This window comes from Phacochoerus africanus, chromosome 11, assembly GCF_016906955.1.
Source record: "Phacochoerus africanus isolate WHEZ1 chromosome 11, ROS_Pafr_v1, whole genome shotgun sequence".
Classification (NCBI taxonomy): domain Eukaryota; kingdom Metazoa; phylum Chordata; class Mammalia; order Artiodactyla; family Suidae; genus Phacochoerus; species Phacochoerus africanus.
The window spans coordinates 131,838,016-131,865,922 of NC_062554.1; the positions used below are offsets into that span (position 1 = coordinate 131,838,016).

The 27,907-nt window shown below is 47.6% G+C and overlaps 1 protein-coding gene across 7 annotated transcripts in view; it reads right to left on the reverse strand.

The window, feature by feature from the left end:
- The window catches only part of HHAT (hedgehog acyltransferase), a 316,237-nt gene that overhangs the window by 226,292 nt on the left and 62,038 nt on the right, over nt 1-27,907 (reverse strand). For 4 of the 7 annotated variants that reach the window (XR_007130843.1, XM_047753082.1, XM_047753081.1 and 1 more), the window contains 4 exons: nt 24,717-24,830; nt 11,825-12,019; nt 8,867-9,082; nt 957-1,128 (listed from right to left, as the gene is read on the reverse strand). Coding sequence is in view for 6 of the 7 variants with exons in the window: in XM_047753082.1 (XP_047609038.1) it covers nt 957-1,128; nt 8,867-9,082; nt 11,825-12,019; nt 24,717-24,830 (697 nt within the window). In the remaining variant the exon portion in view is untranslated. Of the gene's footprint in view, nt 1-956; nt 1,129-8,866; nt 9,083-11,824; nt 12,020-24,716; nt 24,831-27,907 lie in introns of those variants that run through there. The other 3 variants (XM_047753085.1, XM_047753084.1, XM_047753083.1) reach the window with 3 other exon arrangements.

Below are 27,907 nucleotides of genomic sequence, written 5' to 3' on the forward strand. Positions count from 1 at the left end.
TGACTGGGAACCATGAGGTTGTGGGTCCGATCCCTGGCCTGGCTCAGTGGGTTAAGGATCTGGCATTGCTGTGAGCTGTGGTGTAGGTCGCAGACGCGGCTCGGATCCTGAGTTGCTATGGCTGTGGTGTAGGCCAGCAGCTGCAGCTCGGATTCGGTCCCTAGCGCGGGAACTTCCACATGCCCCCCCCCAAGGCCCTACAAAGCAAATATATAAATGTATACATGTAATTTTAAGTTGTGCTACAAATGACACTTAACCACAACTCAACACTACTCTATTCCATGGTGTCAAGAGTCACTGCCAGTTATCAAATCCCCCTCAAGGGTAAATCCTCAGGTAATTCTCAAATTAGATAAACAATAAGGATCTACTGCATATCAGGGCACTGTATTCAATATTTTGTAATAAACTCTAAGGGGAAAGAATCTGAGCGAGAATATATAAATATAAAAATAACCGGATCACTTTGCTGTACACCTGAAACTAACATAACACTGTCAATCAACTACATTTCAATTAAAAAAAAAAAAAACCCTCTATCTATCTGACTCAAAAGCTCACGCTCTGCTTTGTATCATGCACAAAAGCAAGGGCTGCTGCGGAACTTGCTCTGCGTTACCTCTTGGCAGGGACTCAAAGGGCGCACCCAGCCTCAATTGCCCTGTCCTGTCAGGTGCTCTGCTGACACAGCAGGAAGATGCAGACCCAGCAGAGCTTGGTAAGATTCTCCTATGAAGAGGAATTGCTACCATCCTCGGCTCCCAGACCACCGAGCCTGGCCCTCCCCTCCATCGGCCACCTCAGGCACGTGTCATCTCAGCCCCAAGGGAGGAGCAAGGATACAAGAAGGAAGATCTGCTCGACGCAGCCACACCCCTGGCTGCCCCGGGTCCAGCCTAGCTCTGAAGCCACCTTGTGATGCTTGCTCCACTGCCAGTGATTCCCACACTCACCCAAGGTCCAGCACGAGACGGCGCTCAGGAGGGGGGCGCTGCTGCAGATGGCATGCGTGTACATGAGATGAACCATCAGCTCCACCAGCCACCAGTAGAAGAGGAGGCGGCCCAGCCCCCGGACAAGGATGGAAAAGCTGTCCTTCAGCGAGCCCTGCTCCCGCGGCTGCATCTAAAGTGGAAACAAAAGAAGTCATTCGATAGCACCTCCATTTTTAAAACTTTTCAGAGTCCCCTAGACAGCATTTTTATAAACCTTTGGTACTGCTGTATCTCGAGACAGAGGGTTGGTTTGGTGGGAACACTCAATGTTCTTGGGTTAAAAAAAAAAAAAATCATGTCTGACAAATACCATGTGATACCACTTATACGTGGAATCAAAAAAAAAACCCAATACAAATGAACTTATTTACAAGACAGAGATTCACAGACATAGGAAATAAACTTATGGTTACAAAGGGGAATAGGGGAGGGATAAATTAGGAGTTTGGGATTAACAGATATACAAATATATAGATATATATAGAGCAAGAGAGAGAGCGAGAGAAACAACCAATGACCTACTGAATAGCACAGGGAACTATACTCAATATTTGGTCATGATCCATAACCGATAATAACCTATGACGGAGAAGAATCTACAGAAGAATAGGTAGGTATGTGTGCACACATGAACCACTTTGCGGTATACCTGAATCCAACACGACACTGTAAATTAACTACATTTCAATAAAAAGTTTAAAAAAGAAGTCATGTCCAAGCCAGAAAACTCTGTCCCGCACGCTAGCCCAGTGCCCCAAACCAAGAAGGTCGTGCACCCCTTCCCCCCCCAGCAGCAGGCCTGCAAAAACCCAGGATGGAGGGCGGTTCCTGGCACACCCCAGACAAACGCAGAAAAACAAGAGATGTGTGTGCATTTTCCGCATCTTACACTGACATGACGTTAACAGACCGAAGCCTGCCCTGAAATGCAGAAGTGAAGTGAACGCACAAATTATGACGTCGCACCTGCAAACAACAGCTGGCAGAGGATATGGACTTGACTCAACATTGGACAACTAGGGCTCAAGACACTACATAAACCGGAAAGATGATTCTGAGGTGCTTCTTACCTCCTCCTCTCTTCCAACCCTTGAGGCACAAGGCCGCCTCCCTCAGAGGTGGTGGGAGAGCTTCACTCCAAGTAATCTATTTTTGTTCCATTCTTGAGCATATATCCTACCACTGTCTCACAGGGTCCTCTTGGAGCAAGAAGCCAGACCAAGACGTTCTGACCAGTGCAGTGAAACTGCAAACATCTGCATAAGTGGCTTTCCCCCCTTTTGCCATCTGCTTGGCTAGCTACGCCAAGGAAAGCTGTTGGTTTAACCTTTTTTGGTCATTTTTGGCCACCCTGCAGCATATGGAGCTCCTGGGCCAGGGATCAGATCAGAGCCACAGTTGAGCCCTATGCCACAGCTTCACCAGAGCTGTATCCCTAACCCCCTGTGCGGCGCCAGGGATTGAACCCTCATCGCAGTGCTCTCAAGACGCTGCCGCCGATCCCACTGGGCCACAGCGGGAGCTCCTGGTTTAACGTTTTTATGTAAACTGATCAAGTTAACAAGAATTTCTTTTTTCCTTTCATTTTCTTTAGTTCACCTCAGAAAGATATTTGTTAAGAAACAAAAGCAACTGCTTTGAAGGCTCCACCTGACCAGGTTTGACAGGGGAAGCACTAGCTGGGAAGGTCATCCAGGAAGGAAGGTGGGGCATGCTGGGGATTTGCCGTCTTGTGTGGATCAGAGCTTGCTGCAATTACAGCTGCACTGCAGGGACCCAGCGCAGGCTCTTTCCTTTCCAGGCATACCTGAGGGAGGTCTTCGGCTTCATCCTCACCTCAGGCACGTCTGCTCTGTGAGACCCTACAAAGTCTAGCACAGAGCAACAGCAAGCCAGCGGATGGCTAAATCCTCCGTGAGAGACCTCCACCTGCCCGATCCCTCAGGCCTGCATCATTTAACTGAGAAGGAAATAACCCAACTGTCCAACTGCAGGGGACCGGGGCTCGGTTAAAAGCTTGGGTGTGCCGCCATCTTACACAGCCAGGAGGACTATTTTTGGTCACTATGCATAAATAATGACAGGCTAGAGAGATAGACACCAAAATGGCAGCAGGGGTGGTAATTTTTGGATGGGAAGATTCTTCAGTTATTTTTAACAATTATTCTGTTCTGTAAGCTGGGGGACGGGGAGGGAGTAGTGTCACTTTACAATACTGTGAATACTATGGTCCTGGCAGCTGCCAAGGCAAGCCCTCTGTTTCTGCACCTTCTTCTAAAGGATGCCTCCTCGCAGGGCCTCCCGGGAGGCCCAGCATCCTCTATGAGCCAAGTATTCTCTCTCCTCCGTGTGCACCCCATTCTTTTTTTCTCCTACCTTCCTCACTCGTAGACTTTCTTAGCTACAAACCGAGTTCCCTTTTGCTCATTCTCAACCTTCTTCCAGCTCTCTAAAGCTAATCATGTTGACCGAACGACCACCAGCAAATGAAGAAACGATTAGTGTCCATCAGTCTGTGCAGGCTAGAACATTTTGCACCAAGGCAACTGGTGAGGCTAGGACACGAAGAGGCGCCTAAAACCATCCCAACCCAATGGATGGGCCCTTTCTTAGTGCCAGCCTCTTGGTGGAAAGCAGAGTCCCTGGCCGAATGTGATAACCACCTCAAAAGCAGTGTTGACAAAAGACGATCTTTGCACAACTGTCTCCAGCTTCTAAAGAAGCAACGATGCACATAGCCTGCAGGTCCCTGAGCAGATGCCTAACCCCAAGCTCAGATCCCCCAAAGACAGACCTGAGGCCTCAGAGCCTTCCTGGGTTACAGCCCCATCTCAGCACGGGGAGAAGCAGCTAGACAGGAGGGGAGCCACTGTGGGATCAGAACAAACCACCACACCAGGCAATCAGGAAACGAAGTCTGTCCAGTCAGCTCCAGGCAACCCATGTCAAGGTCAGGATAAAGGCCCTCCCTTCCTTCCCCAAACAATGCAGACTCTAAAATGACACGAATATCTCTAATGAAGAAGAAACACAAGGTGCATTTTGTGGCTGCCTGGTTTGCCAATAATGACTTACCCACTTTCCCCAGGGCCAATCTCCTCGCCAGGTTTAATAAGGCATAATTATGTGTCACCACAGGGCCAGAAGGGCTGGACTCCTCTCTGTGATGCTCCCTCTCTGATGCTGGATGCCTCCTCACCCAGAGCAAAAGAACATCCATTCCTTAATTGCACAAGGAAACACAGCAGAAGGAAAACAATCTAACTTTTCATTCTATTTGCTTTTATTTTGAAAAAAAAATGGCTATGAGTCTCTCTTTAGAGTTGCGTCATTATTACAGCGCAAGTGTGCCTTCCATCTTGTTGACTCCCTTTTATTTAAAAAACTCAGCTTTGTCCCTTGTCGATCCAGCAGGTAGTAAAGACAGGCTGTACTCAGCTCACCTAATGAGCAGGGCTGCTCATTACACCACCTCTGCATGCCAAGCGTTTCATTTGAGAAATATTTCAAAGCTAGGGGTGTGCCAGCCTTAAGACCATGGGAAACTGCCACCAATGGGAATTTTTAGTTAAGCCTCCACTGAAAAACACATAGTAACTCATCTGCAAAGTGCATTTTAGAACACATTATATCTTAAAACCTCACTTCATGCAAATTGCATAAAAAGGAATATCAAAGCTTTGTGAAGCTATTCTAGTGATTCAAGACCACAGCTCTCAGAGATGAAAGGTTCCTCTTCCCACCCGAACAGGACACATGGTACCGGGCACCAAACAGAAGCTTTCCCCCGAGGGAACTGTTCAGCTGTGCTGCCCTGGCTCCAGCCTCCGCCCTTGGGTCCAGGGCACTACAGCCCGAGTCTCAAGTCTCATTCCTTTGTCATGGGGGACTTTCTCTCCAGCCCGAGCTCACGAACCACACCCCCACTCCTAGCAGGTCATTCCCGAATCAGACCCTCACTGCTCCGCCCTAGGCATCCAGACCAAGGCCAGTGGCACCCAGTGGTCTCTGCTAGAACAGTGAGAGGGGGGCCTGCCTTGGTGTAGCTGCCACGGCGCTGGGACCTGGGCTGGCCAGCTTGAGCCTGCAGGCCCGCCCGTCCACCCGGCCACACTGCATCCTCTACACCTGCGAGGCTCACCAAGCTGGAGACAAGGCTCCAGTCTTTACTCCTTCGGCCCCAAGGTGCCCTCCATCAGCCTCTCTTGGCCTTCATGTTACCATCTGTGTCTAACCCCTAGGGTTGTTGCTAGGATGAAATGGGTTAGAACATGTAAAGCCTGGTTCGGAGTAAGTGCTCAGTTGGACTGACTTAGTTCAGTCAGTGTCATTCCAGGTGCCCTCTAGTTCCAGAGCCCACCCCACATCCTGAGTGGTTTATCTGGGATACTGACTGCCGGCCCTGGTCACTCAGGGCTGCGCCCGCCCCTGTACCTGCAGCAACTGCCTCCATCTCTCCCCCAAAGAGATGGAACCAGCATGCGGGCCTCCTCTGAGGCCAAGGATGGCCCCTGCCCAGCGTCCTGCCCAGAATCCCTGGCTACTGCCCTTACCTACAGCCTGGACACCCAGGGCCTCAGTTCTGGCATTAACTTATGTGAGTTTTCACCCTCGGGAGCTTCCCAGGTGAAATCTGAAAGTGGTCCCCACCTGCGAAGGGCATGGAGAAGCAGAAAAAACAGGCAGGTTACTCCAGGCGGCAGGTGCAGGTTTAATACAGAAGGGAACTTACATCTGAGACTTGTCTTGGGAGCTGCAAGGTGAGGAGATCTCCACACCCACCGGCCAGAGTCTTAACGTGTATACAGAGGCCTCGGCTGGCTCAGCCAGTGTCGCCATGTCCTGGAAATGGCTCCTAGCATGGCAGTGCTGGGCGGGGAGGGGTGAGGAGCCTCGGATGGCTGGGGTCCAGCTATGGGCCAACCAGGCATCACATCCCTCCGTTTTCCTTCTTTCTCTCCCTTTCTTTTCCCTCCTCCCTCCCTCCACCCTTCCTTCCTTTCTTTCTTTTTTAGGGCCACACCCACAGCATACAGAGGTTCCCAGGCTAGGGGTCGAATCAGAGCTGCAGCTGCCAGCCTACGCCACAGCCAGAGCCACACAGGACCTGAGCCATGTCTGTGACCTACACCACAGCTCGTGGCAACGCCAGATCCTTAACCCACTGAGCGAGGCCAGGGATCGAACCCGCATCCTCATGGATACCAGCCGGGTTTGTTCCCGCTGAGTCATGACAGAAACTCCCAATTACATCCTTTCGATAAACCTCCTCCAACAGATACCACCCACTCTGGGCTCACAATAAGAACAGCAGCAGTAACAGTTAGCACTTCACAGTATTTACATGCCACGCCACATGACCGACACGAACTCATTTCATTCTCATAACAATCCTAGGAGGGAGATGATATTGGTTTCCCATGTCACTGATAAGGAAACTGAATCACCAACAAAGCAAGCTTAACTCACCAAACGCTCTCAGGCCAAAGCAGAGCAGGCATTCAAACCCTGTAGCTATAGGATTGGGCTTTTAACCACCAACCGAGTTCCCTGTTTGAACACTGGTTCTTCGCCGGGTGCTACCACATGCAGGCTCACCGGCGTCCCCCACAGCAGCTCCTCAGTACACAATTCCACCTGCCCCAGGCACCAAGCTCGGCAAATAAACGGCATTTCCCACCTTTCCCAAGACCTCCCCCGCCCCCTCCCCCCACCTCGCCCGGCTCAGTCTCAATTCCACAGGACCCTGGGAGAAAAATAAACGAGGCCGTACTCCTGAAACTCCAATGCCATCAGAGATGGCCTTCAAGTTAAGGCACGGAGGCCTGTTGACATGCAAAGGCTTCCCTGTTCGTGATGGATCTGCACAAATATCACATGCCATACATTACAGAGTCACCTCTTCTATATGTCCTTCATCTTCAGTATGTAAATTTACACATTAAAAAAAATTGGGTGAAAGATAACATTCTCCCACGGTGGACATAATTCTATCATTTTAGCAACACCGTGGTCTGCCGGCTTCAGTCGGTTTCCACGATGAGGCTCTGCTGCCCCCTGGTGGCAGAATCTTCTTCTGCGCTTTCTGATTGGTGAGCAGTGACCTGAGAATCCATCTAAGAGCCCTGAATTCTAGTATCACCGGTTCCTACTACATTTGTCCATTCACACAAACGCTCATTCAGAACAAGTCTGGCTTACAAGCTCTTCCAGTGGGCTTTCTTCCGGCCCTCCCTTTCCCAGGCTCTCTGAAGCAGTTCTTTCACTATTGGACTAGCTTCCCAGTATAAGGACTCCCATTTTAGATCCATTTTTCTCATAGGAGGTAAGTGCCCCCCCCCACAGGCACCCCCCAGCCACAGCAGAAAGTACCTGGCCTATTCTCATTGCTCTGTGGCTTATTAAACATTCTGCCTCTTCTAGATGACTTTTCTGTGACTCTTCGCAGACCACAGAGAAAGGTTTCAATTTGCCTTTTTGTGTCCCCTGCTTTTGGAAAGTGCTATCATTTTGAAAGGGATAAAAGGGCTAGAGAGAAGACCCAATGCAACCTGGAGTCACCACACCTGCGTCCCCACAGGGATGTTAACCCTTTCATTTCCCCAGACTCAAACTCGGGAGAACAAAAGCCTTTGGCTAAGGATTTAGGTAGGCAATGACCTCCAAACCTGCTTCTCCGTAATAGACACAGGACCCTGCGACCATCCACTCGCCTTGTCTCAAGAGCTAACAGGGTACAGTCGGAAAGGAGGAGACAGGAACTAAAAAGGATGATGATATGCCCACCAACAACGTACAGATCCCACAGGGCTAAGCTCCTTAATGGAAAAGAGGCAGTTAGGAAAGTCATTTGTTTTCTCTTAATGGGTTTGGGCTATGCTTCTCTGAGAATCAGCAACTGTCTTCAAGAGAGGGGAGGGGTCTGCCTGTGGATGCTCAGTCCCAAAGTTCCTGACTGCAGTGGTAGAAAGAATTCAAAACTCACAATGGCGGAGTTCCCATCATGGCTCAGTGGTTAATGAACCCAGCTAGTATCCAGGAGGATGCAGGTTCGATCCCTGGCCTCGCTCAGTGGGTTAAAGATCCAGTGTTGCCGTGAGCTGGGGTGTAGGTCACAGAGGCAGCTCAGATTCTGCATGGCTGTGGCTGTGGTGTAGGCCAGCAGCTATAGCTCCGATTTGACCCCTAGCCTGGGAACCTCCATGTGCGGCAGGTGCAGCCCTCACAATGGCCAGGAGGTTGTAAAAAAGAGACGAACTTGGAGGACCTGAACCCACCCTACCCCGGGCCTACCCCATCCCCACTCCATCCCCCTCTCTTCCAAGGAAATTAAGATCATGGTTCTCAACCTCTAGCAGCAGCATCACCACACGGCTGGGCGGAAACAGGTGCCCAGGCCCGAAAGCACACTGTATCCTCCAAACCATCTCCAACCCCACCGTCATCCCCTCCAGGTTGTCCTGAACAATCCCTGGGCCACCACAGAACGATTCATAAGCAGTTTGTGAAAAGAACGGGCCACCTACGACTGGTCAACCAACAGCTTAGCCAGTTTCTCCTCCTACTTTCCAAGCCACACCGTGAGAATCTAGTTTTCCTGCTCTGACACCGCCTGCCGGGGCTGCCTACCCTCAAGCTCCTGGCTGGGCCCCGCCCTTCACCCTGGGGCCACGCCCCCTGAGGACCTGGGTGGGACGTCCCTCAGTCCAGATGCACAAGAGACACGCTGGCCTTGAGGCACTTCATTGATCATCAGACACCAGGACAACGACGTGGGCTTTGCATCCGTGGGCACCCACGGATGACCCAGCCACAAGGACAGAAGCTTTATCCGCAGAAAGAGCCATCCGGCCCCCAAGGGGCTCTACCTGCGTGAGGAACTCCGGGAAGCTGAGGATGGGCCCGTTGTGGAAGACGGGGTAGTAGAAGACGTAGGCCACCATCCAGGGGAAGGAGTAGAAGGCGCGCTCGGCAGGCAGCTGCTGCCAGCACAACTCGAGGCTGAAGCTGGTGTAGTACAGGCAGCGGACCGTCAGCGTGAACTGCAGCAAGTAGTACTCGTTCTCCGTCTCATACCAGCCTCGCTGCAAAGGCAGAAGGAGAGAAGAACCCTTGAGTGTCAGAGCCAGACCTCACTCAGTCTCCGGGGAAGGCGATCTCTTCCGCGGGCAGAGCAGAGGAGCCGTCCTGGGGATCCAGAACCACTGACGGCAGGTGAGCGACCTTGACAAGCACAACAAGCAGAGAGTGAGCAGCGGGCAGGAGAGGGTCCCTAACACCTGCTTCGCACGGAGCCTGATGCAACCAACACACGGCGGAGGTTTCCTCAAATACACGTCTATCCGATGCCCCAGGGGATAGACCGAGACGGGCTACACTGAGTGGACACCCTGACGGTGCCTTCAACAGCTCTGAAGACAAGTAGAGGCCACACAGGCAGACGTCAGGATGCCACAGGTTCAGTTCCAAACCATCGCACTAAAGCGCATATTGCAATGAAGTGAATCGCATGCATTTTTTTGGTTCCCTGGTGCACATAAAAGTTATGTTTACCCTTCACTGCCATCTATGAAAGTGTGCAACAGCATTATGTCTGAAAAACACAATGAATAGGAGTCCCCGTTGTGGCTCAGCAGGTTAAGGACCAGACACAGTGTCCAGTGAGGATGTGGGATTCGATTCCTGGCCTTGCTCAGTGGGTTGAGGATCTGGTGTTGCTGAAAGCTACGGCATGGTTCACAGACGAAGCTCAGATCCAGTGTTGCTATGGCTGTGGTTTAGGCTGCAGCTGCAGCTCCAATTCGACCCCGAGCCTGAGAACTTCCATATGCTGCAGGTGTGGCCATAAATAGGGAAAAAAAAAATGAACATAGAACATAACTTAATGGAAAAACGCTTTGTTGCTAAAAAATTCCAACAATCATCTGACAACAAAGAGTTGACACAAACCTTCAATTAAAGAAAAAAAAAAAAGCAATACCCATGAAGCTGTGAAGCACAATAAAATGAGGTGTGTCCATAAATGCCACGTGGGGTTTATGTCTTCAACGCATTTTTCCTTTTGCTCTTCTGTTATTAATTTGGATCCACATACAGTGGAGGACCATTTTTCAAATAAGCATTAGAGACACATAGTTTAAAAATATAGGCCCTGCCCTCAGTGAATCTCAATTATCATACAGGAGACAGGTGTGTAAAAGTACCATTACAATAACAGCATGAAACGAGAAACAACAGGCACACACAAAATTACGTAGGCGACAAGAGACTAGATGCAAAGGTGACAAAATCTTACTAAAAGCAGGGGAGTAAAACTATGGATCATTTTATAGTCTTTATATTTTTGGATGAGAAAAAATAATTTATGGAAGTAGATTCAAGAAATAGAATTGGGACAAAGGAAAGAGGAGTTCCTTTGATCCATAAGGGTTTTTAAAGGCTGCCACAGAAAAAAGCGAGGCTCTGAACAGAGTTTCTACTCCATGTCCAGCACTTCAGAAGCCACCAAGAAGAATCGAGAAAATTGCATGTGCAAAAGCATGGAAACTCAATGCAACTAGTTTCTGGTCATTTGCTCCCCTTCAGCAATACTTTTCACACCACCAGCCTACGGAACACACGGAACACTTAACCATCACCAGCACCACAGCTGATGCTAATGGCCCCCAAACAAATGATCCTTATGGCCAAAGGCTGTTGGGGGGGCGGGGGGGGGGTTGCTTGTTTGTTCGGGGCACGGCTTGAGGAAGCCCCAAGGCCAGGAATCAGATCCAAGCCACAGCAGGGACAACACCAGATCCTTAACCACCAGGCCCCCAGGGAACTCCTGAAGGCTGTTTGATACATTTGCCAGGTTCCCCCAAAAGTTAGGTGTGAATTTGCTTTTATTTTTATTGCAAATCTATTTCTAAGCACCCTTATTTAAATGGTCGTCTTGTTTAATCGTCCTGGGAGGTTAAATATCTTTTGTCAGGAGAAAGCTGCTACCCTACTGAGACACGTGCAGTATTCACCCCGGTCCAGGGGTGAGAATGAAGGAAAATTAAGAGAGTCTAACGACAGCAAAAAATACTTGAATTTTCAAAAGGCTACAATTTTTACACAATTCCTTAACACATAGACTCTCAGAGCAACTCCATGAAGAAGGCAGAACAGCTATCACTTCCATTTTCCAAATGATGAAAGTGAGACGCAGAGGTTAAAGGACTGCCTCCAACGTCAAGAGGAGGAGAGACAGTGAAGAGATGAGATTAGAAAACCACCGGCTCATCTTTCCTGTCTCTCCTCTCCCACGACTGCGCCAACCCCCGGCCTCACCAGTTCTAAGTGCCATCACCTGAATCAGCGAGTGAATGAATGACTGAGTGAACAAACGAACAAAAGTAGAGACACACTGGAATTTCAGTCCCACCATGCAAGGAAAATACCTGCCTTACCTGTCTCAAGGGCTCTCGTGGGCTTCTGAGAGATAAGGAACGGGAGCACTCCTATAAATTGTGCAGCACTCTAAGGACGATTTTTATCTTAAATGCATAGGGTATGACTGCTTTTTTTTTTCCCCTTTGTTCCTGTGACCTCTGGCATCAAACTAGGAGACAAGGTACAAGGTCAACACTGGTCGGCCTCCAAGAGCTGAGACAGTCAGATACAAAAGGCAAGACCGCCAAATGCAAGGCAGGGTTCACATGCATCAACCCACCGTGGCCACTAGGGGGAGCCCCTCCACAGTTCTTCAGCGGACTCTCGTCTGAAAACAAAGGTGTCCCCTCAGAGGTGGGCATTGGCAAAGGGGCCATCTCCTTCCCAGTGGGCATGGAGACGCTTACCTTCACTTCCTCCACGTCTTGCAGCCTCAGTGTCGAGAGGAGGAAGAGAGAACAGAGCCAGGACAGGGCCAGCGACCGGAACTGGGCTACGCAGAAGGAGATGGTGGTGTGAAGAAGAACCATGGCCGTGCCTCGGGTCCCCAGCGCGCAATGGCAGGCCCACATCCCGTAGGCTGCAAGGATCCAGGGTCTGTGCTGCAGACAGGGAGGGACCCAGGGAGAGGCACGGGGGCGGGGGGGGGGGTGGCGCGGGGGAAGACAGGTGAATTAACAGGCATTGCCATTGAAGCATCTATACATAAGACAATAACGCTCAGCAATCCCATAACCAAATTGTTCTCACTGCCCTGGACGTTTAGCGAAACAGACAAAGAGCAGCCAGAGCGACCTTACGCATTAACACCATAGTGATGACTGCCTACCCCAGAACTCTGCCAGATCCACCCAGAAGCAAGGAGCCACTTTCCTGCTTGGAGTCAAAGCGACCTAGACGAGCTGATATCCCACAACAAGAAGACATACTGCTGACTTTTCAACAGACATCATGGAAGCCAGAAGACAGCTGGAAAAGCTGCCAACCGGGCACACTAGCCGCTGTGTACACTATTCTGCAAAAGTGAAGGTGAAAAAAAGCAGTAGTGAACACTTCTGGGGAGTCTTATCGAGAAAACGGGACCATCCAAGCCACAAAAGGCTTTCTGAAGTCTAAACCGGAGATGTAAAAGTAGACATCAAATTACGTTTTTATTGCATTATCATTATTGACAGTTAAATTTATGCCACAGAAAAAGTATAGCTTTCCTGCTTTCAGTGATACAGAGACCTTTGCATATCAATCTGATTAATACCTTTATTCTCTTTTTACGAGAATAAGCATGTTTTCCTATTTCATTATCAAGTCATAGTTACTGACACTGAATAACTAAGTAGATAAAGTAACATGTCTGCTTCCACAATACATTCTTGACCGTATCTGGCTGGTAAATCCTTAAAAACCACAACAATGTTTTAACACTGTTTGAAAGGCAACATAGCACACTGATATAAGTTCTCAAGCTTTGAAGTCCAGCTGCCTAAATAATTTCTGGTGTCCCCATTGACTAGCCGTGTGACCACAGGCAAGTTATTTAATCTCCTGTGCCTCATTTTTCTCATACATAAAATTAGGATAATGACTGTATTTACTTCCTGAGGTTATTATGAGCATTAAGTAAGTTAAAATGTGTAAGATGTTTCTAACAGTGTCGGCATATACAGAAGAATACTGCAAAGACAAGATATCCTTCCTATAGGGAAATAGAATATGTCTTTTTGGTCAGCATTTAAAAATAAGATATTCAGGAATACACTGAGTCAAAAAGTGGGGACTGCTTGAAATTCGGTCTTCTTGTGCAAACAAAAAAGAGTTCTTTAAGGGAAGGACAGGTGTGGACGGCAAATTGTAAATCCCATCCTTCAATGCTCACGCTTCCAAAATATTGCGTGAGTACAATTCTTTCCCAAACCTATTCTCCAGCCCGAGAGAGAACATTTTAAATGGGTGACGAGCTCAGCCACTTTTAAGTTCCAAGAAAATCAGAGAACTCTGCACTTCATTTTTTACTGTTTTTCCATCCTACTACCCACATTAACCAGCCACATAAATTTGCTTCAAACTTTCCCCCAAACACTCACCTCTGGACAGAGTCCAATTTTGTAAGGAATAAGGCCGCCAAAGACTATTTTAAGAAGCAGTTTTAAGAAATTGAAAAAAGGTGGGGGGTGTCTTTCTCAATATGATCTGCAGCGTTTACCACTTTGAATTCTTTTCCATGCACGGCTACGTCCCTATACTTATACGCAGCCACATTTTTATTAAGTGCTATTTGATCCATTTGGAAAAGGCCTGTCTGTTGGGATTCATTTGGGAACTTAACCACAGACTTAAGCTGCCTCAACTTGGAAAAGCTGGAGGAACCTTCAGGAACAACTTAACAGTGCTGTGCAGACCCCATCTGCTCAAGAGTCTCCGACGAACTTACTCATGCTCACAAAGCCTACCTGGGGGACACACAAGACACACAAGGTTGTCCTGGGTTCCCATCTCCCGCCATCTTCCTCCTGCCAGAGTCCAGCAGACACCCCTCAACAGAGCTAAGACCTCACAGAAAATGCGAACACTAAGCCTCACCCTCTGTTTTCCCTCAAATTTACACACGCAGCCTCCCCGGAGGGGGTGGCAACGCCGCTACACACATTCACGGCGGTAAGTGATGAAAAAGGAAAGACGTGAGATGTGCGAAAACAATCACCTATTTGAAAATGTATTTAGGAGTTCCCGCTGTGGCACACTGGGTTAAGACTCCGACTGCAGCGACTTGGGTCACTGTGGAGGTGCGGGTTCAATCCCTGGCCCAGGACAGCGGGTTAAAAGGATCTGGCACTGCCTCACCTGTGGCACAGGTCACAGTGGAGGCTTCTATTTGATCCCTGGCCCAGGAACTTCTATATGCCGTAGGTATGGGCATAACAATTAATTAATTAAAATAAAAACTTAGGCAAATTGGAACCCCACTAATTTTTTTTTTTTTTTCACAGCAGCACCTGCAGCACATGGAAGTTCCTGGGCTAGGGGGTGAATCAGAGCTGCAGCTGCTGGCCAACCCCACAGCCACAGCAACACCAGATCCAAGCCATATCTGCAACGTACACTGCCACTTGCTGCAACACTGGATCCTTAACCCACTGAGCAAGGTCAGGAATGGAACCCACATCCTCGTGGACACTGTGTCGGGTTCTTAAGCTGCTGAACCACAACAGGAACTCCTGAATCCCACTAAAATATTGAATTCATATTATAAAACGAATGCAATTAGGATGTAGAAAAATGTGGTTGGAGTCTAATCTCCAAAACACCACTAAAGTCGTAAAGAGCATGATTAGCCTTCCACGCCTTGTTCGCTGACGGGGATCAGAGCAGGTCAGTTCCCACCGTCAGGCAGCACACTGCCTTGAACCACTAACCCTTCCACACGCACGCCTTGACCCACGAGCAGCAGGGCAGAGAGGGCAAGACATGGAAACGTGACAGTGCCTAGCAGTGCAGGGAGCATTCTGGAAGGTCTGCTGCTCTGAGGAGGAGGGTTTGGCCAAGGGTTTCAAGAACCATTTTCATATGCAAAGGCCTAAAGACAGCCACCCTCCCCCCATTTCCACCCCAAAAATGCTTACGCATGTAATTCGTCAAACTTTTGTCTTAAGCGAAAATGCTTAAATATCAGATAGTTAGCCTCTGGCATCAAAAATGCCAGCAATCTCTTAACTTATCAAAAATAAAAACAGGAGTTCCTGTCGTGGCACAGTGGTTAACAAATCCGACTAGGAACCATGAGGTTGCGGGTTCGGTCCCTGCCCTTGCTCAGTGGGTTAACGATCCGGCGTTGCCGTGAGCTGTGGTGTAGGTTGCAGATGCGGCTCGGATCCCGCGTTGCTGTGGCTCTGGCGTAGGCCGGTGGCTACAGCTCCAATTCAACCCCTAGCCTGGGAACCTCCATATGCCGCAGGATCGGCCCAAGAAATAGCAAAAAGACAAAATAACAATAATAATAAAAACAAACAGTGTTATGTTTGACTCCAAAATGACACTTTGGCTTTATTGCTAGAAGGGTTTTCAAGACTTTTCTCAGTGCAATCTGAGCAAATACAGTTTTGGTCACCTATCACATGCTCGCCAGCATTTGGTTGTGTTACCATTTTTTATCTGAACCATTCTGAGTTGTATGATGATATCCATTATACAACATTGTGGCCTCAATTTGCATTCACAATGCTCGTTTTTCTCAAATTTTTCATTAGAGTTGAGTTACAATGTGCCAGTTTCTGCTGTACAGCAAAGTGACTCAGTCATATATATATATGGGTGCAGCCCTTAAAAAAAAAATGGGGCATAACTGACTCTCTTTTTGATAGGCTCCCTTAACAAACTAATATTCTGTCTTGTTCATAAACATAATAATGCAAGCCCAGAATCGAACATGGTACCCAGCATACAGCATGTGTTTCAACAATACTGGATACATGAGTGGTTAGAATAGTTGGAGAGGCATCTGGATGGATGGGTAGATGGATGGGACAGGCTTCCCCAAGTACTGGGACGTAACCTGGCAGTTATGACCAAGAGTGAGAAATTAGTACCAAAATGTGGGGCTTTTTCATCTCTCCTGTGAAAACCTGCTGTTCTCCGAAGTCTACACGGACCACTTCACCCCTTGTTAACAAAGACCCTCGGCCAGGGCAGGTAGGCTAGACGGGGGTTCTTTCACATCTCACTGCCTACCACCCGCTTCCCACTCACAGGGGTCTCAGAAATCTTGGGTTGGGGGAAAAGCCTCAAAAGCACACCTGACAGGCCAGAGGCACCCACCTATGAAAGCAGACTCTGGGCTACAGCCTGACCGCCATCACCCCGGGGAAGTCTTCCGAGAGCTCAACAAATCCAGCCGGTATATTTCAAAGGCCGACATAAACCAGCATCCTGGAGAAAAGACTGGGCCTCGTCCTTTCTTCTGCAAATCTATCGTCTTCCAATCTTCCTCCGAGGGGGCTGCCCCCAGCCACAGGCACCGCCGGCTGGCGATGCCCCGCTCACACTTTGGTGGGGTCTGTGCAGCAGGCGCTGAGTGATAACAGGACACACCTGCCTTCACCAGCCTCGGAGGAAGGAATGAACGCACAGAGCCGGGGCGAAGGCTCCTGTTGGCAACTGGACCCGACTCTGCTGCGTGTTAATTCTTTTTTGCACATCTGCCCAGAAACCACTCCGTGGGGGCATTGTTTGAGAAATAAATAAAAGGAGCCAATCAATAATCCTTAGACATGGCATATGTTATTACATACTGCATAATCGACTGCAGCTGCTACTGGAAAATATATACATACCTATCCCCACACAAATAGGAAAAACAAAAACGAAGCCATCCCCGAGGCCAGGCAACTGCATCCTAGCCTGTTTTCCTGGAAGCAAAGGCCAGGAGGCCCAAACAAAGCAAATGTCAGCCCCTCCTTAGAATGAGCACTGATGGGGGTGGAAGATTTGCTGGTTCCAGGAAATCCATTAGTGCATGAGATTCCTATTAGGTGTGTGGTTTCGATAACATGCTGGAAGGGAGCGCCTGCTCATCACAGCCTGCCAGAGGTTAGTTTACTCATCTCAGCCACGGGATGACGTTGTTTCAGTCCTGTGGCCTGATGAGCTCAGCCGTTTGGGGCCCAGGGCTAAGGCTGTGGGGGCTCCCCATCAGAAGTTCCGTGAAAATGGACCCAGCTGCAGCTGCCCCCACCCCCAAACCAGCCCTCACAAAACGCTCACACAGGGGAATTTTTAGTTCTGAGGGCAGAGAACACAAGGTCTCAGGTGGTGAGGGCGTTCAAGAAAGGAGGCCCCTGTCTGACGCACCCCACATGCGCTCCAGTCATAACAAACCCGGGGCCAGAGCTCAGGGCCAGTGCTCAGCACCCCCTCCCAGGGCGCTGCCCTTGCTGCGGTCCTGCCAAAACCCAGAGAGAGCCCTACCCAGAGAAAAGGCGTTTGACCTTGGCCAAGGAGCTCAGTGGAAAGTTTTATTACTTTATGTGGGGGGGGGGAGCCAACACCGAAGAAAAAGAAAATCACACTTTTGAAAATAACCCATTCTTTGCCTCTCTCTGGGAGGAGGCAGGGCCAGCAAAGGTAGAGACAGGATTAGATATTAGATGAGAGAGGACGCATCCTTCTGGGGAGAAGGGCTCTAAAAGCAAGAAGTGATGACGCCTCTGCCCTCGCACAGCACGGTCCATGGTGCATGAGGCCCCTGAGGACGGGGGGATCAGAGACAACTGCAGCCCCAACCTTCCACCCTGGGTAAGTGCCAAAAGCATCCACCCCAGTTAAGGCCATCTGGACCACTCAGTCCAGGCGGTGAAAGCATGGAGCGAATGGGGCCAAAGCTGTGGTTCCTACTTACATAAGAACCTCGGGGACTCACAAAGAAAGCACTGTGCCCCGGCCTGGCCAGGACCCTGCCCACCCACTGGCACAAATCAAACCTGTGGCTGCAAAGGGACAGGAGACACACACACACACACACACACACACATGACTCAGGATGAGCTCTGCCTCACTGCAAGAAAAACACAAACAAAACCTCCTACAGAATTTGGATAAGATGTGCTTCTGCAGATAAAAAGCCAAGTCCACCTGTCCACCCAGGCCCGGTGACAAGATGCAGGAGGCTGAAATAAGCCAATGACTCCACTCACTTCCAGCTGCAGCTCAAAAGCCGCCTCCTTGGGGGCCTTCCCTGACACCCCCAAGGCAGATGTGGCCCACCCCTTCCAGGCACCCAACCCAGCATCGGCAGGCTCAGGATCCCCATCAGGAGTGGGCTTCCTCTGTCACTTCTCACTCAGCATCTTGAGGGGAAGGGGCTGTGTGCCCCCATCCTTTCTCCCACAACCCAGCGCAAGACTGAAACAGGGTCAGAGAAAGACATGCATGAGAAGAAAGCTGATATGACTCATCAGACAGCCTCCGCCCTGCGGGGTTTCAGGGTCTCAGGCAGTCACCTCCTTTCTTAAACACCATAGAGGGAATCGCTCCCAGGAGTGCACACAGACCACAGCAGCAGCCACCTCTGATTTGGCTGTCACAGCAAAACCATCAGACCCTCATCACTATCCAAGAAGCAAGGGGTACCATCCAAGGAAGGAGAAAGCCTCCCAGACATTAACTAACGTGCTTAAGATTGCAGACTGTGAAAGTGGCCAAGCTGGGAGTTGGCCAAGCGCTCTCAGCCACCCTGAATGTGGCCTCCGACAGAGAGAGCCTTAAGTCAAGGGGACAAGGAAGTTAAACAGAGGGACATCTAGAGCCTAAAACCTACGTAGATTTCTGATGGTGGTAGGTACAAAATAGGAGCTGAGAATGGAGGAAATTCGGAACGAGGGAGGAGGATCTGGTCAAGAACAGAGTTAATCTACAGCTCAAATTGCTACAGGAGCCGCATCTACTCCAAGGGAGGGGGCTCTGGTTCTTGAAGACAAGAAAACTTTACTCGTTATGCATAAAGCACAAGTGTGCACACAGCCCATGAACAGACAGTGTATCTGTGGTTTTGAAATTTCAAGGAAAGGAAGTGACAACTGGGGGAAAATAGTTAAAAAGGCTCCTGGGGCAGAAATAATGGGAAAAGGCCAGAGAAATGCTGATCTGCAAAAAACAAACAAGAGGCAGCAAAATGATGTACAGCAAAGGAAACCATTAAAAAAGTGAAAAGACAGCCCACAGAATGGGAGAGAACATTTGCTAACAGTGGAACAAAGGACCTAATCTCCAAAATATACAAACAGCTTAACAACAACAACAAAAAACCCAAAGAACCCAACTGAGAAGTTGGCAGAAGACCTAAATAGACATTTCTCCAAAGAAGACATACAGTTGACCAGCAGGCACATGAAAAAAATGCTCAACATCACTAATTATTAGAGAAAGGCAAATCAAAACTACAATGCGGTACCACCTCACACCAGTCAGAATGGCCATCATTAATGAGTCCACAAACAACAAATGGGAGAGAGGGTGTGGAGAAAAGGGAACCCTCTCACACTGTTGGTGGGCATGTGAATTGGTACAACCACCATGGAAAACAGTATGGAGGCTCCTCAGACAACAAAACATAGAACTACCACATGACCCAGCAATCCCACTCCTGGGAATATATCCAGACAAAACTTTCATTCAAAAAGATACATGCACCCTTATGTTTGTAGCAGCACTGTTGACAATGGCCAGGATATGGAAGCAAGCTAAATGTCCATCAACAGATGAACAGATTAAGAAATGTGGTACATATATACAGTGGAATACTACTCAGCCATAAAAAGGAATGGAATAATGCCATTTGCAGCAACATGGATGGAACGAGAGACCTTCATCCTGAGTAAAGTAAGTTAGAAAGAGAAAGACAAATACCATATGATGTTAATTCTATGGGGAATTGAAAACATGGCACGAATGAACCTATCACAGAACAGAAAGAGAGCACAGACAGGGACAGCAGACTTGCGGTTGCCGAGGGGAGAGGGAGTGGGACGGACTGGGAGTTTGGAGTTGGTAGATGTAAACTATGACATTTAGAATGCATAAGCAATGGGGTCCTACTGTACAGCACAGGGAACTATGTTCAGTCTCTTGGGATAGAACATGATGGAAGATTGCATGATAAAAAGACTATGTGTGTATATATATACATAGATATATGTATATATGACTGGGTCACTTTGCTGTACAGCAGAAATTGACACAATGCTGTAAATCAACTATACACTAATTAAAAAAAAAAAAAAAAGAGGTAGCAAAATGAGTGGAAGGAAAAGGAGACCAGTCAGATGGAGCCATGTTGTGCCTGCTGCACATGGCAGAGTTGGGGGGAGGGGGAAGGGCGGGTGATGAAAAACTCAGTGCGCCCAAGGCAGCCTCACCTTTCCTCTGCCCACCGCTCCATCCCTATTTTTATGTACAGTTAAAAATTTATCAACTCTCAAACACAGGGAAATGAATATATATAAAGTTTATAAGGTATAAAGAATAAGGAGCTAACACCTGCATTGCCACCAGCAGCTTAGGACAGATACAGCCATCAGTGCTTTAAAGGGCCCTGGGGAGTTTCCATCATGGCTCAGTGGTTAACAAATCTGACTAGAAACCGTGAGGCTGCGGGTTCGGTCCCTGCCCTTGCTCAGTGGGTTAAGGATCCGGCGTTGCCGTGAGCTGTGGTGTAGGATGCAGACGCGGCTTGGATCCCGAGTTGCTGTGGCTCTGGCGTAGGCCAGCGGCTACAGCTCTGATTAGACCCCTAGCCTGGGAACCTCCATATGCCCTGGGAGCAGCCCTAGAAAAGACAAAAAGACAAAAAAAAAAAAAAAAAAAGAGGCCCTGGGAGTGTGGCAAATGTACCTCAATGAAAACAAATAAATAGTCAAAGCGAAAACAAAAAAGAGCCCTGATTCCTCCCTCCTGATTCTACTTCGCTCCCCAACCAGATGTAGCCACTATGTCGAATTTATTTTAATGGCAACCTCGTCTTTGTGATCACACATGTGAACATATCGTTCAGTCTGCACAGCTTTATCTGCATAGGCGCCTATCTGATGGATTCCTTTGCAACGTGCCTTATTAGCTCAGTGCTGTGATCCAGCAATTCAGCTATATTGACAAATTATAATTTATTCCTTTCCATGGAATAAATTATAATTCCTTTCTTCTGTTTTAATGTATGTACAGTTATGCACTTAGATACAATTACCCAAGTAGCAACATATGAGTCTTGATATGTAATATATTTTCATTGATTTCTATTTTCTAATTTCCTGTAGGATCTCTTTCTGACCTATTAAAGTATGTTTTCTTTTTAAATTTCTAAGTGAATTAGAAGTTTCCAGGTCATCTTGTTATTGGTTTCCAACCTAACTGCCCTGGGATTACAGTAGGTAACTCACGTAAAACACAGCCTTTGAAGTCACTGAAATTAATTCATGGTCAAGTATGTGGTCAATTTTTACAAATATTCTATGTGTTCTCTAAAAGAACATTGATTCTCCAGGTGTGAGGTGCAAAAATTTACATGTTTCTTATATCGAACTTAGTAATTATATTAGTTGCTTTTTTCTATCTGATAATATCAAGGAGTGATGAAATTATGTTAAAATTTCTCCTGTAATCACAGATATATCTATTTAGCTTTATGGTACTAATTAACTTTTGCTTTCTATATTTTGAAACAGAATTATAACAGCTTCCTAATGAAATGCACTCTTTATCATTAAACAAGAGCCCTCCTGATCACTGATAATGTTTTAATAATGCTGTTAATGAAACTGCACCAGTATCTAGGTGGATGGGGCAAAGACAGGGCTTATGTTGGCCTGGAACACCTTTTTCCATCCTTTCAAACTCTCTGTGTCCCTCTTTTTTTTTGTCTTTTTAAGGCTGTACCTGCAGCATATGGAGGTTCCCAGGCTAGGGGTCTAATCAGAGCTACAGCTGCTGGCCTACCCCACAGCCAAAGCAACACCAGATCAGACCGCATCTGTGACCTACACCACAGCTCACAGCCGGATCCTTAACCCACTGAGCGAGGCCAGGGATCGAACCCGCAACCTCATGGTTCCTAGTCGGATTCGTTTCCACTGCGCCAGGATGGGAACTCCTCTGTGTCCCTCCGTTTGAAGGACATCTTGCCCAGAGGCACTCCTCCGACTCTGTCTCATTTCTTCATTTATTTTCCTTCATTTCTGTTTTTCTTGTATCCAGTCCGACAATCCTTCTCTGGGGCTGAGGGGCAGATTGGGTCCATTCACACTGTGATTTACTGTTAATGCACTGATTTCTGCCATTTCTTGTGCGGTGCTTCCTCTTTGTCCTACCTTGTTCAGGTTTCAGCCTTACGTTTTAATGATATTTCTAACAAATGAAGCTCAGCACTTTTCAAGGGGAAGGGGGGAAAAAAGACATCCTATCGCATCAAGCCTACTTTACAGAAAATGATGAATTAAGAGTCAGCGATGAAAAGCCATCCTCAGGTGCGAAAGCTAACAGCACGCAAAACCCCGGGACCTTATCTGTCATCCAGTACTCTTCCTCTCCACTACGGCTGGCCCTCTCCCACAGCAGCAGGATGCAGACCGGCTGCATTTCACGGATCCTCCTCAAAACAGTTCATCTTCCCCTCACAGAGGTAAGAAAACACAGGTATTCAGCTATTCATTTTACAGATGGGAAAACTGAGACCTGGGCTAACAAGTCATTTCCCTATGGACACACAGGCTTTGGGTTAGAAGTTAAAGTGCTGGAGTTCCCATCGTGACTCAGTGGTAACCAACTGAACTGGTATCCATAAGGACAAAAGGTTCAATCCCTGGCCTCGATCCGTAGGTTAAGGAGCCAACATTGCTGGGTGCTGTGGTGTAGGTTACAGATGGGGCTCGGGTCCTGTGTTGCTGTGGCTGTGGTGTAGGCTGGAAGCTACAGCTCTGAGGCAACCTCTAGCCTGGGAGCTTCCATGTGCCGAGAAGAATGCGGCCCTACAAAGACCAAAAGAAAAAAGAAAGGAAAATGTTAAATTTTCCACCAGTTTTGACTTCTTAACAAAACACCAAACAGATCTGTAGAAGAAAAGAAATCCATTACTGAAGGCTGAGGGAGATATATTCATTAGCATTTTAGGAATACCAAAAAAAAAAAAAGTATTTGTTATTAGGTTTGCTTAGAAGGTTATATACAATTGCATGAAAGGGATCAAAAGATAAATGTCCAGTTACAAGAAAAAGAAGCGGTAGGGATGTAATGTACAAATTCTTGGCTACAGTTAACACCGGTATACAGTGTATTTAAAAGGTGCCAAATATTGTCACGCTCCTCACCACGCTGTAGAGTAGGAAAAAAAAAATTGTATTGGGGAAATAACTATTAAAAAAATAATAATAAAGAAAGGTTACTTCAAAATTTAAAAAAAAGCGCTACATAGTAGAGTAGACCCCAAAATTCTCATCACCAGGGAAAAAACATTCTTTCCTTTCTTTCTCTTTTTCGCCCCTTGTATCCCTGTGAGGTGATGGATGTTAATTAAGCTTATTGTGGTAATCATTTCACGATACATGTCTGCGAAGTCATTACGCTGTATACCCTACTTACGCAGTGCCATGCTAACGTTATCGCAATAAAATGGAAAAAAGTTACATGAAATTTTAATATATATTCAGATCTGACAGCCTCTAGAATTTTAGTTAGACGATGCAAACCACGTGAGTACCAAAAAATCATCACTATCAGATTTAAAACAAAGAAACATAGTGTGCTATGGGGATTTCCTCTATTCCAGGATGAGAAGCAGGCCCAGAAAGAACCAAATTTCAGGAAAGGGCTAAAAAAAATAGCCCAAGCCCAGGGCACATCTCTGGGCACATGGCATCTGTTTTCTCAGCTCACGTCCTCGTCTCAGACCAGAGGCTCCCACTTCTTCCGTCCTTTCCGTTTTTTTCACCTCCGTGGACCTCTAAGAATCAAACATTTCTCCTGGGTTCACTTCCAAGTCTGTTTTTGGCTGTGCTTTGTTTTTACTGGGTAGATTTCCAAGCACAGACTCATTTTTTTCAGATTAGGAAACTACAGAGGCCAGAAGCATCCATGAGAGGATGCTGGACAAAGCCCAGCCCTAACACCAGAGAAAGACCCTCAAGCCCCTTGTCAGCTAGAATAGAAAGAAATCCTCCAGCCCGCCTCTTGCAAAAGCGCTTTTCAAACATCCACTTGAAAGAAACTCTTGTTCTCCAAAGCAGGCTGAGGCAAGACAAAATACTGCTGGAATTTGAAACTACCACAGCTACTGTAGCATAAATGAACATTAAAATCATTCCCACTTCTTAGTGAAATCATCCACTTGAACTGACCCTTCTTTAGATGCAGTCACATAGATTCTCAACAACAGGTTTTCATAAGATCCTCTGGTTTAAGAGGATCTTAAAGAACACCATCTGGGAGTTCCCTGGTGGCACAGCAGACTAAGGATCTGGTATTGCCACCGCTGTGGCTCGGGTCACTGCTGTGTCAACGGTTCGATCCCTGGCTTGGAAACTTCCACATGGCATGGATGTAACCAAAAGAAAAAGTTGGCTTTTCTGACCAGCTAACATCTCAAGTTAGTTTTACTCTAAACCCTTTATAGTCAGTGGTGTGAAAAATGAGTAAGCTCAGGCTAAGCATGCATGAAATCTTTATCTTTCCCATGACTAATAATTCACCTTATCTTTACCTTTTATCCCCCCACCCCCACATTCACATCTTTCTTCAAAAAAAAGCAAAGGAGTAAAAGGCTCGTACCTTCCTTGCGAGCAGGTTGGCTACCTGAGACACACCCACGTGGCCAAGGAGAAGCCATGCCAGCCGCTGCTTCCCCCACTCCATCCAGAAGCTCCACTCAAAGTCAGTTGGGTCCTAAACAGGCCAAAACAGTTCTTTATCAGAAGCATCTTACTATGTGTTTGAGGCAGAATGCAAACTCTAGTTAATAAAACAATGGCAAGACAGTGGCCAAAGTGAGTCCAAAAGCTACAAAATGACATGTACACAACACTTCCAGCCTCTATCCCCACCCCCAACCCCTACCAACTTTGACCTTCCCCTCTAGCCTGGCTGGTCTCACTGCCATTCGCCCAAATGAGTATCTTTGTTAAAGCTGATCCCCCGACCCACCCCAGGACCCTCCGTGGGATGGAAGCTCTAATTAACCCCATGCTATAAAAGATGAAACTGACACTTAAAGAATTCAGTTCGTGTACACAGCGTCACATAGACAGTACACAGTGATCGGCCACTCAGAGACCGTGGCGGCTTGGCTGGTGAGCATCTTGGCACCACCATGAGAGAGTGCGGATCTGAGGCCCTCAGAATGTTCTAGCCAAACTGTGTGGGTGGAGAAGGCACCCCCCCCACTGACTTTTTTTTTTTTTTTTGCTTTTTAGGGCCACACTTGCGACATATGGAAGTTCCCAGGCTAGGGGCTGCATCAGAGCTACAGCTGCCAGCCACAGCCACTCGGGATCGGAGCCACATCTGCGACATCTGTGGCATTGCCAGATCCTTAACCCACTAAGTGACACCAGGAATCGAACCAGCGTCCTCATAAATACTAATCGGACTCTTTACCACTGAGCCACAGTGGGAACTCCCTCCCCTGACCACTGATCTATTGCTGCTGAACACCTCACCACTCTCTACAAATTGAGTCAAATTTAATAGGATTTAGAGGAAAATGGAGTTTTCTTTTCTTTTTTTTTTTTCTACCTGAGGATTGAGGAGCGACTTCATACAAGTGACACATGTTACAAAATGCTTTTTTTTTTTCAGAAGATAAAATATAGGGGAAGGTAGTCTTGATTCCCGTCAGACTCTGGATGCAGAGGTAGCAAAGGTGGCAGCCAAGGCCGCAGGTTGAGGTCGGGTTTGGACTCCAGCTCTACCCACACGGGCCGTGATGACCTTGAGCGAGACACATCCCCGTTCTGCTCCGTCCTCTCATTTGATAACGGAACAGATCTCCTAGGGCTTTGTATGGTTTAAATGAAAGTTTATGCATACCAAATTTTTTTTTTGTCTTTTTGCTATTTCTTTGGGCCGCTTCTGCGGCATATGGAGGTTCCCAGGCCAGGGGTCTAATCGGAGCTGTAGCCTCCAGCCTAGGCCAGAGCCACAGCAACGAGGGATCCGAGCCGCGTCTGCAACCTACACCACAGCTCATGGCAACACCGGATCGTTAACCCACTGAGCAAGGGCAGGGATCAAACCCACAACCTCATGGTTCCTAGTCGGATTCGTTAACCACTGCGCCACGACGGGAACTCCCATACCAAAAATTTAAAACAGCACTTGGCAGGCAGAACTCCCTAAAAACTGTGACTTTTTGCCACTAACCGCCAATCCCACGTGCTCCCGTCTTGTGTTAACCAGTTAGGATTGTAACAAGCTTTACATTTCGCCTCTTGCTTAAAAAAAGAAAAAGAGGTTTTCTATTTTCCAAATAAAGAAACACAGCGATACCATGTATTCTCAAACAGCATGTGCTCCTGGCACCCCTGATCCTGGTCCAAACACGACCTGTTCATAGAGACGCCGTTCCATGAAAACGACAGATCTGGTCCATTTCCTTCCATTGAAAGACTGACTACAGGAGGGCCCAGCACATGCCCACACTTCACACTCAGGCAGCAGGAGAGCAGAGAATGCAAATCTTTAACCTGGCCTAATCCCTCTTCCAGAGCTATTTCTCTGTCTTAAAAATGTCAAGTTAGTGGAGAGTCAATTAACCTTAAAGGTAAACAAGTCCCAAGGTCGTGTAATGAGGCCATGCTAGTAAATTGCTACTTTGTAACAGGAATACAGCTCAGAGGCACTAAAAACCAAGGCTAGGAGTTCCCACTGTGGCTCAGTGGATTAAGAACCCAATATAGTATCCGTGAGGATGTGATTCAATCCCTGGCCTCACTCAGTGAGTTAAGGATTCCCTCATTGCCATAAACCGCAGCACAGGTCACAGATGCAGCTCAGATCTGGTGTGGCTGTGGCTTAAGCCTATAGCTGCAGCTCTGATTCAACCCCTAGCCTGGGAACGTCCACATGCTGCAGATCTGGCCATTAAAAAAAAAAAAAAAAAAAACAACCAACATTTTAGCTTTTTAAATATAAATATGGATAAACAAGTTCCTACTATAGAGCACAGAAAACTATACTCAATACCCTGTGATAAGCCATAACGGAAAAGAAAGTAAAAGAGAAGATATAAAAGAGAGAAATTAACACAACACTGTAAATCAACTATACGTCAATTATACACACACATATGTGTTTCTGAACATTTAGGATTGCATTCAGAATTCATCACCTCTGGCTTACCTATGCTTCAAAACTTTTCCAAATTTAATTTTCAAAGGGAAAAAATGAAATAGTACTTCATAGCATACAAGAAACCAAATAAAAATAAAAATCTTTATGTTCCATCCTAAGGCCTAGGACAATTGGAAACACTATGCTGGTAAAATCCCATCGACAAAATCACAGTCTTTCATCCCTAATGACTTCAGAAAATAGCCTTTTAAAGAGTTTTACAGTTAAGCACAGTTATTCATCCTGAGGCTTTCGACCTGCAATCAGGCAAGAGCAGAGAACTCAAGGACAAGATGATTCTGGATCCTTAAACAGTGACTCTGACACTCCGACTTCCTCGAGAAACCCGACCTCTCCTGTTCTCTTTTCGGCGGGGGGGGGGGGGGGCTGCACCCACAGCATGTGCAAGTTCCCAGGCCAGGGATCGAATCCAAACCACAGCGGTAGCAACCCTGGATCCTTAACCCACTGTGCCAGGCCAGGGTTCACACCTGCGCCTCCACTGAGACAAGCTGGAGCATGAACTCACTGTGCCACAGCGGGAACTCCCAGCCTCTCCTGTCCTTAACAAAGGGAAGGATCTGGGCCCGGAATCTCTTTTGCCGTAGGGAGCAGAGTTCCACACTAGGCAC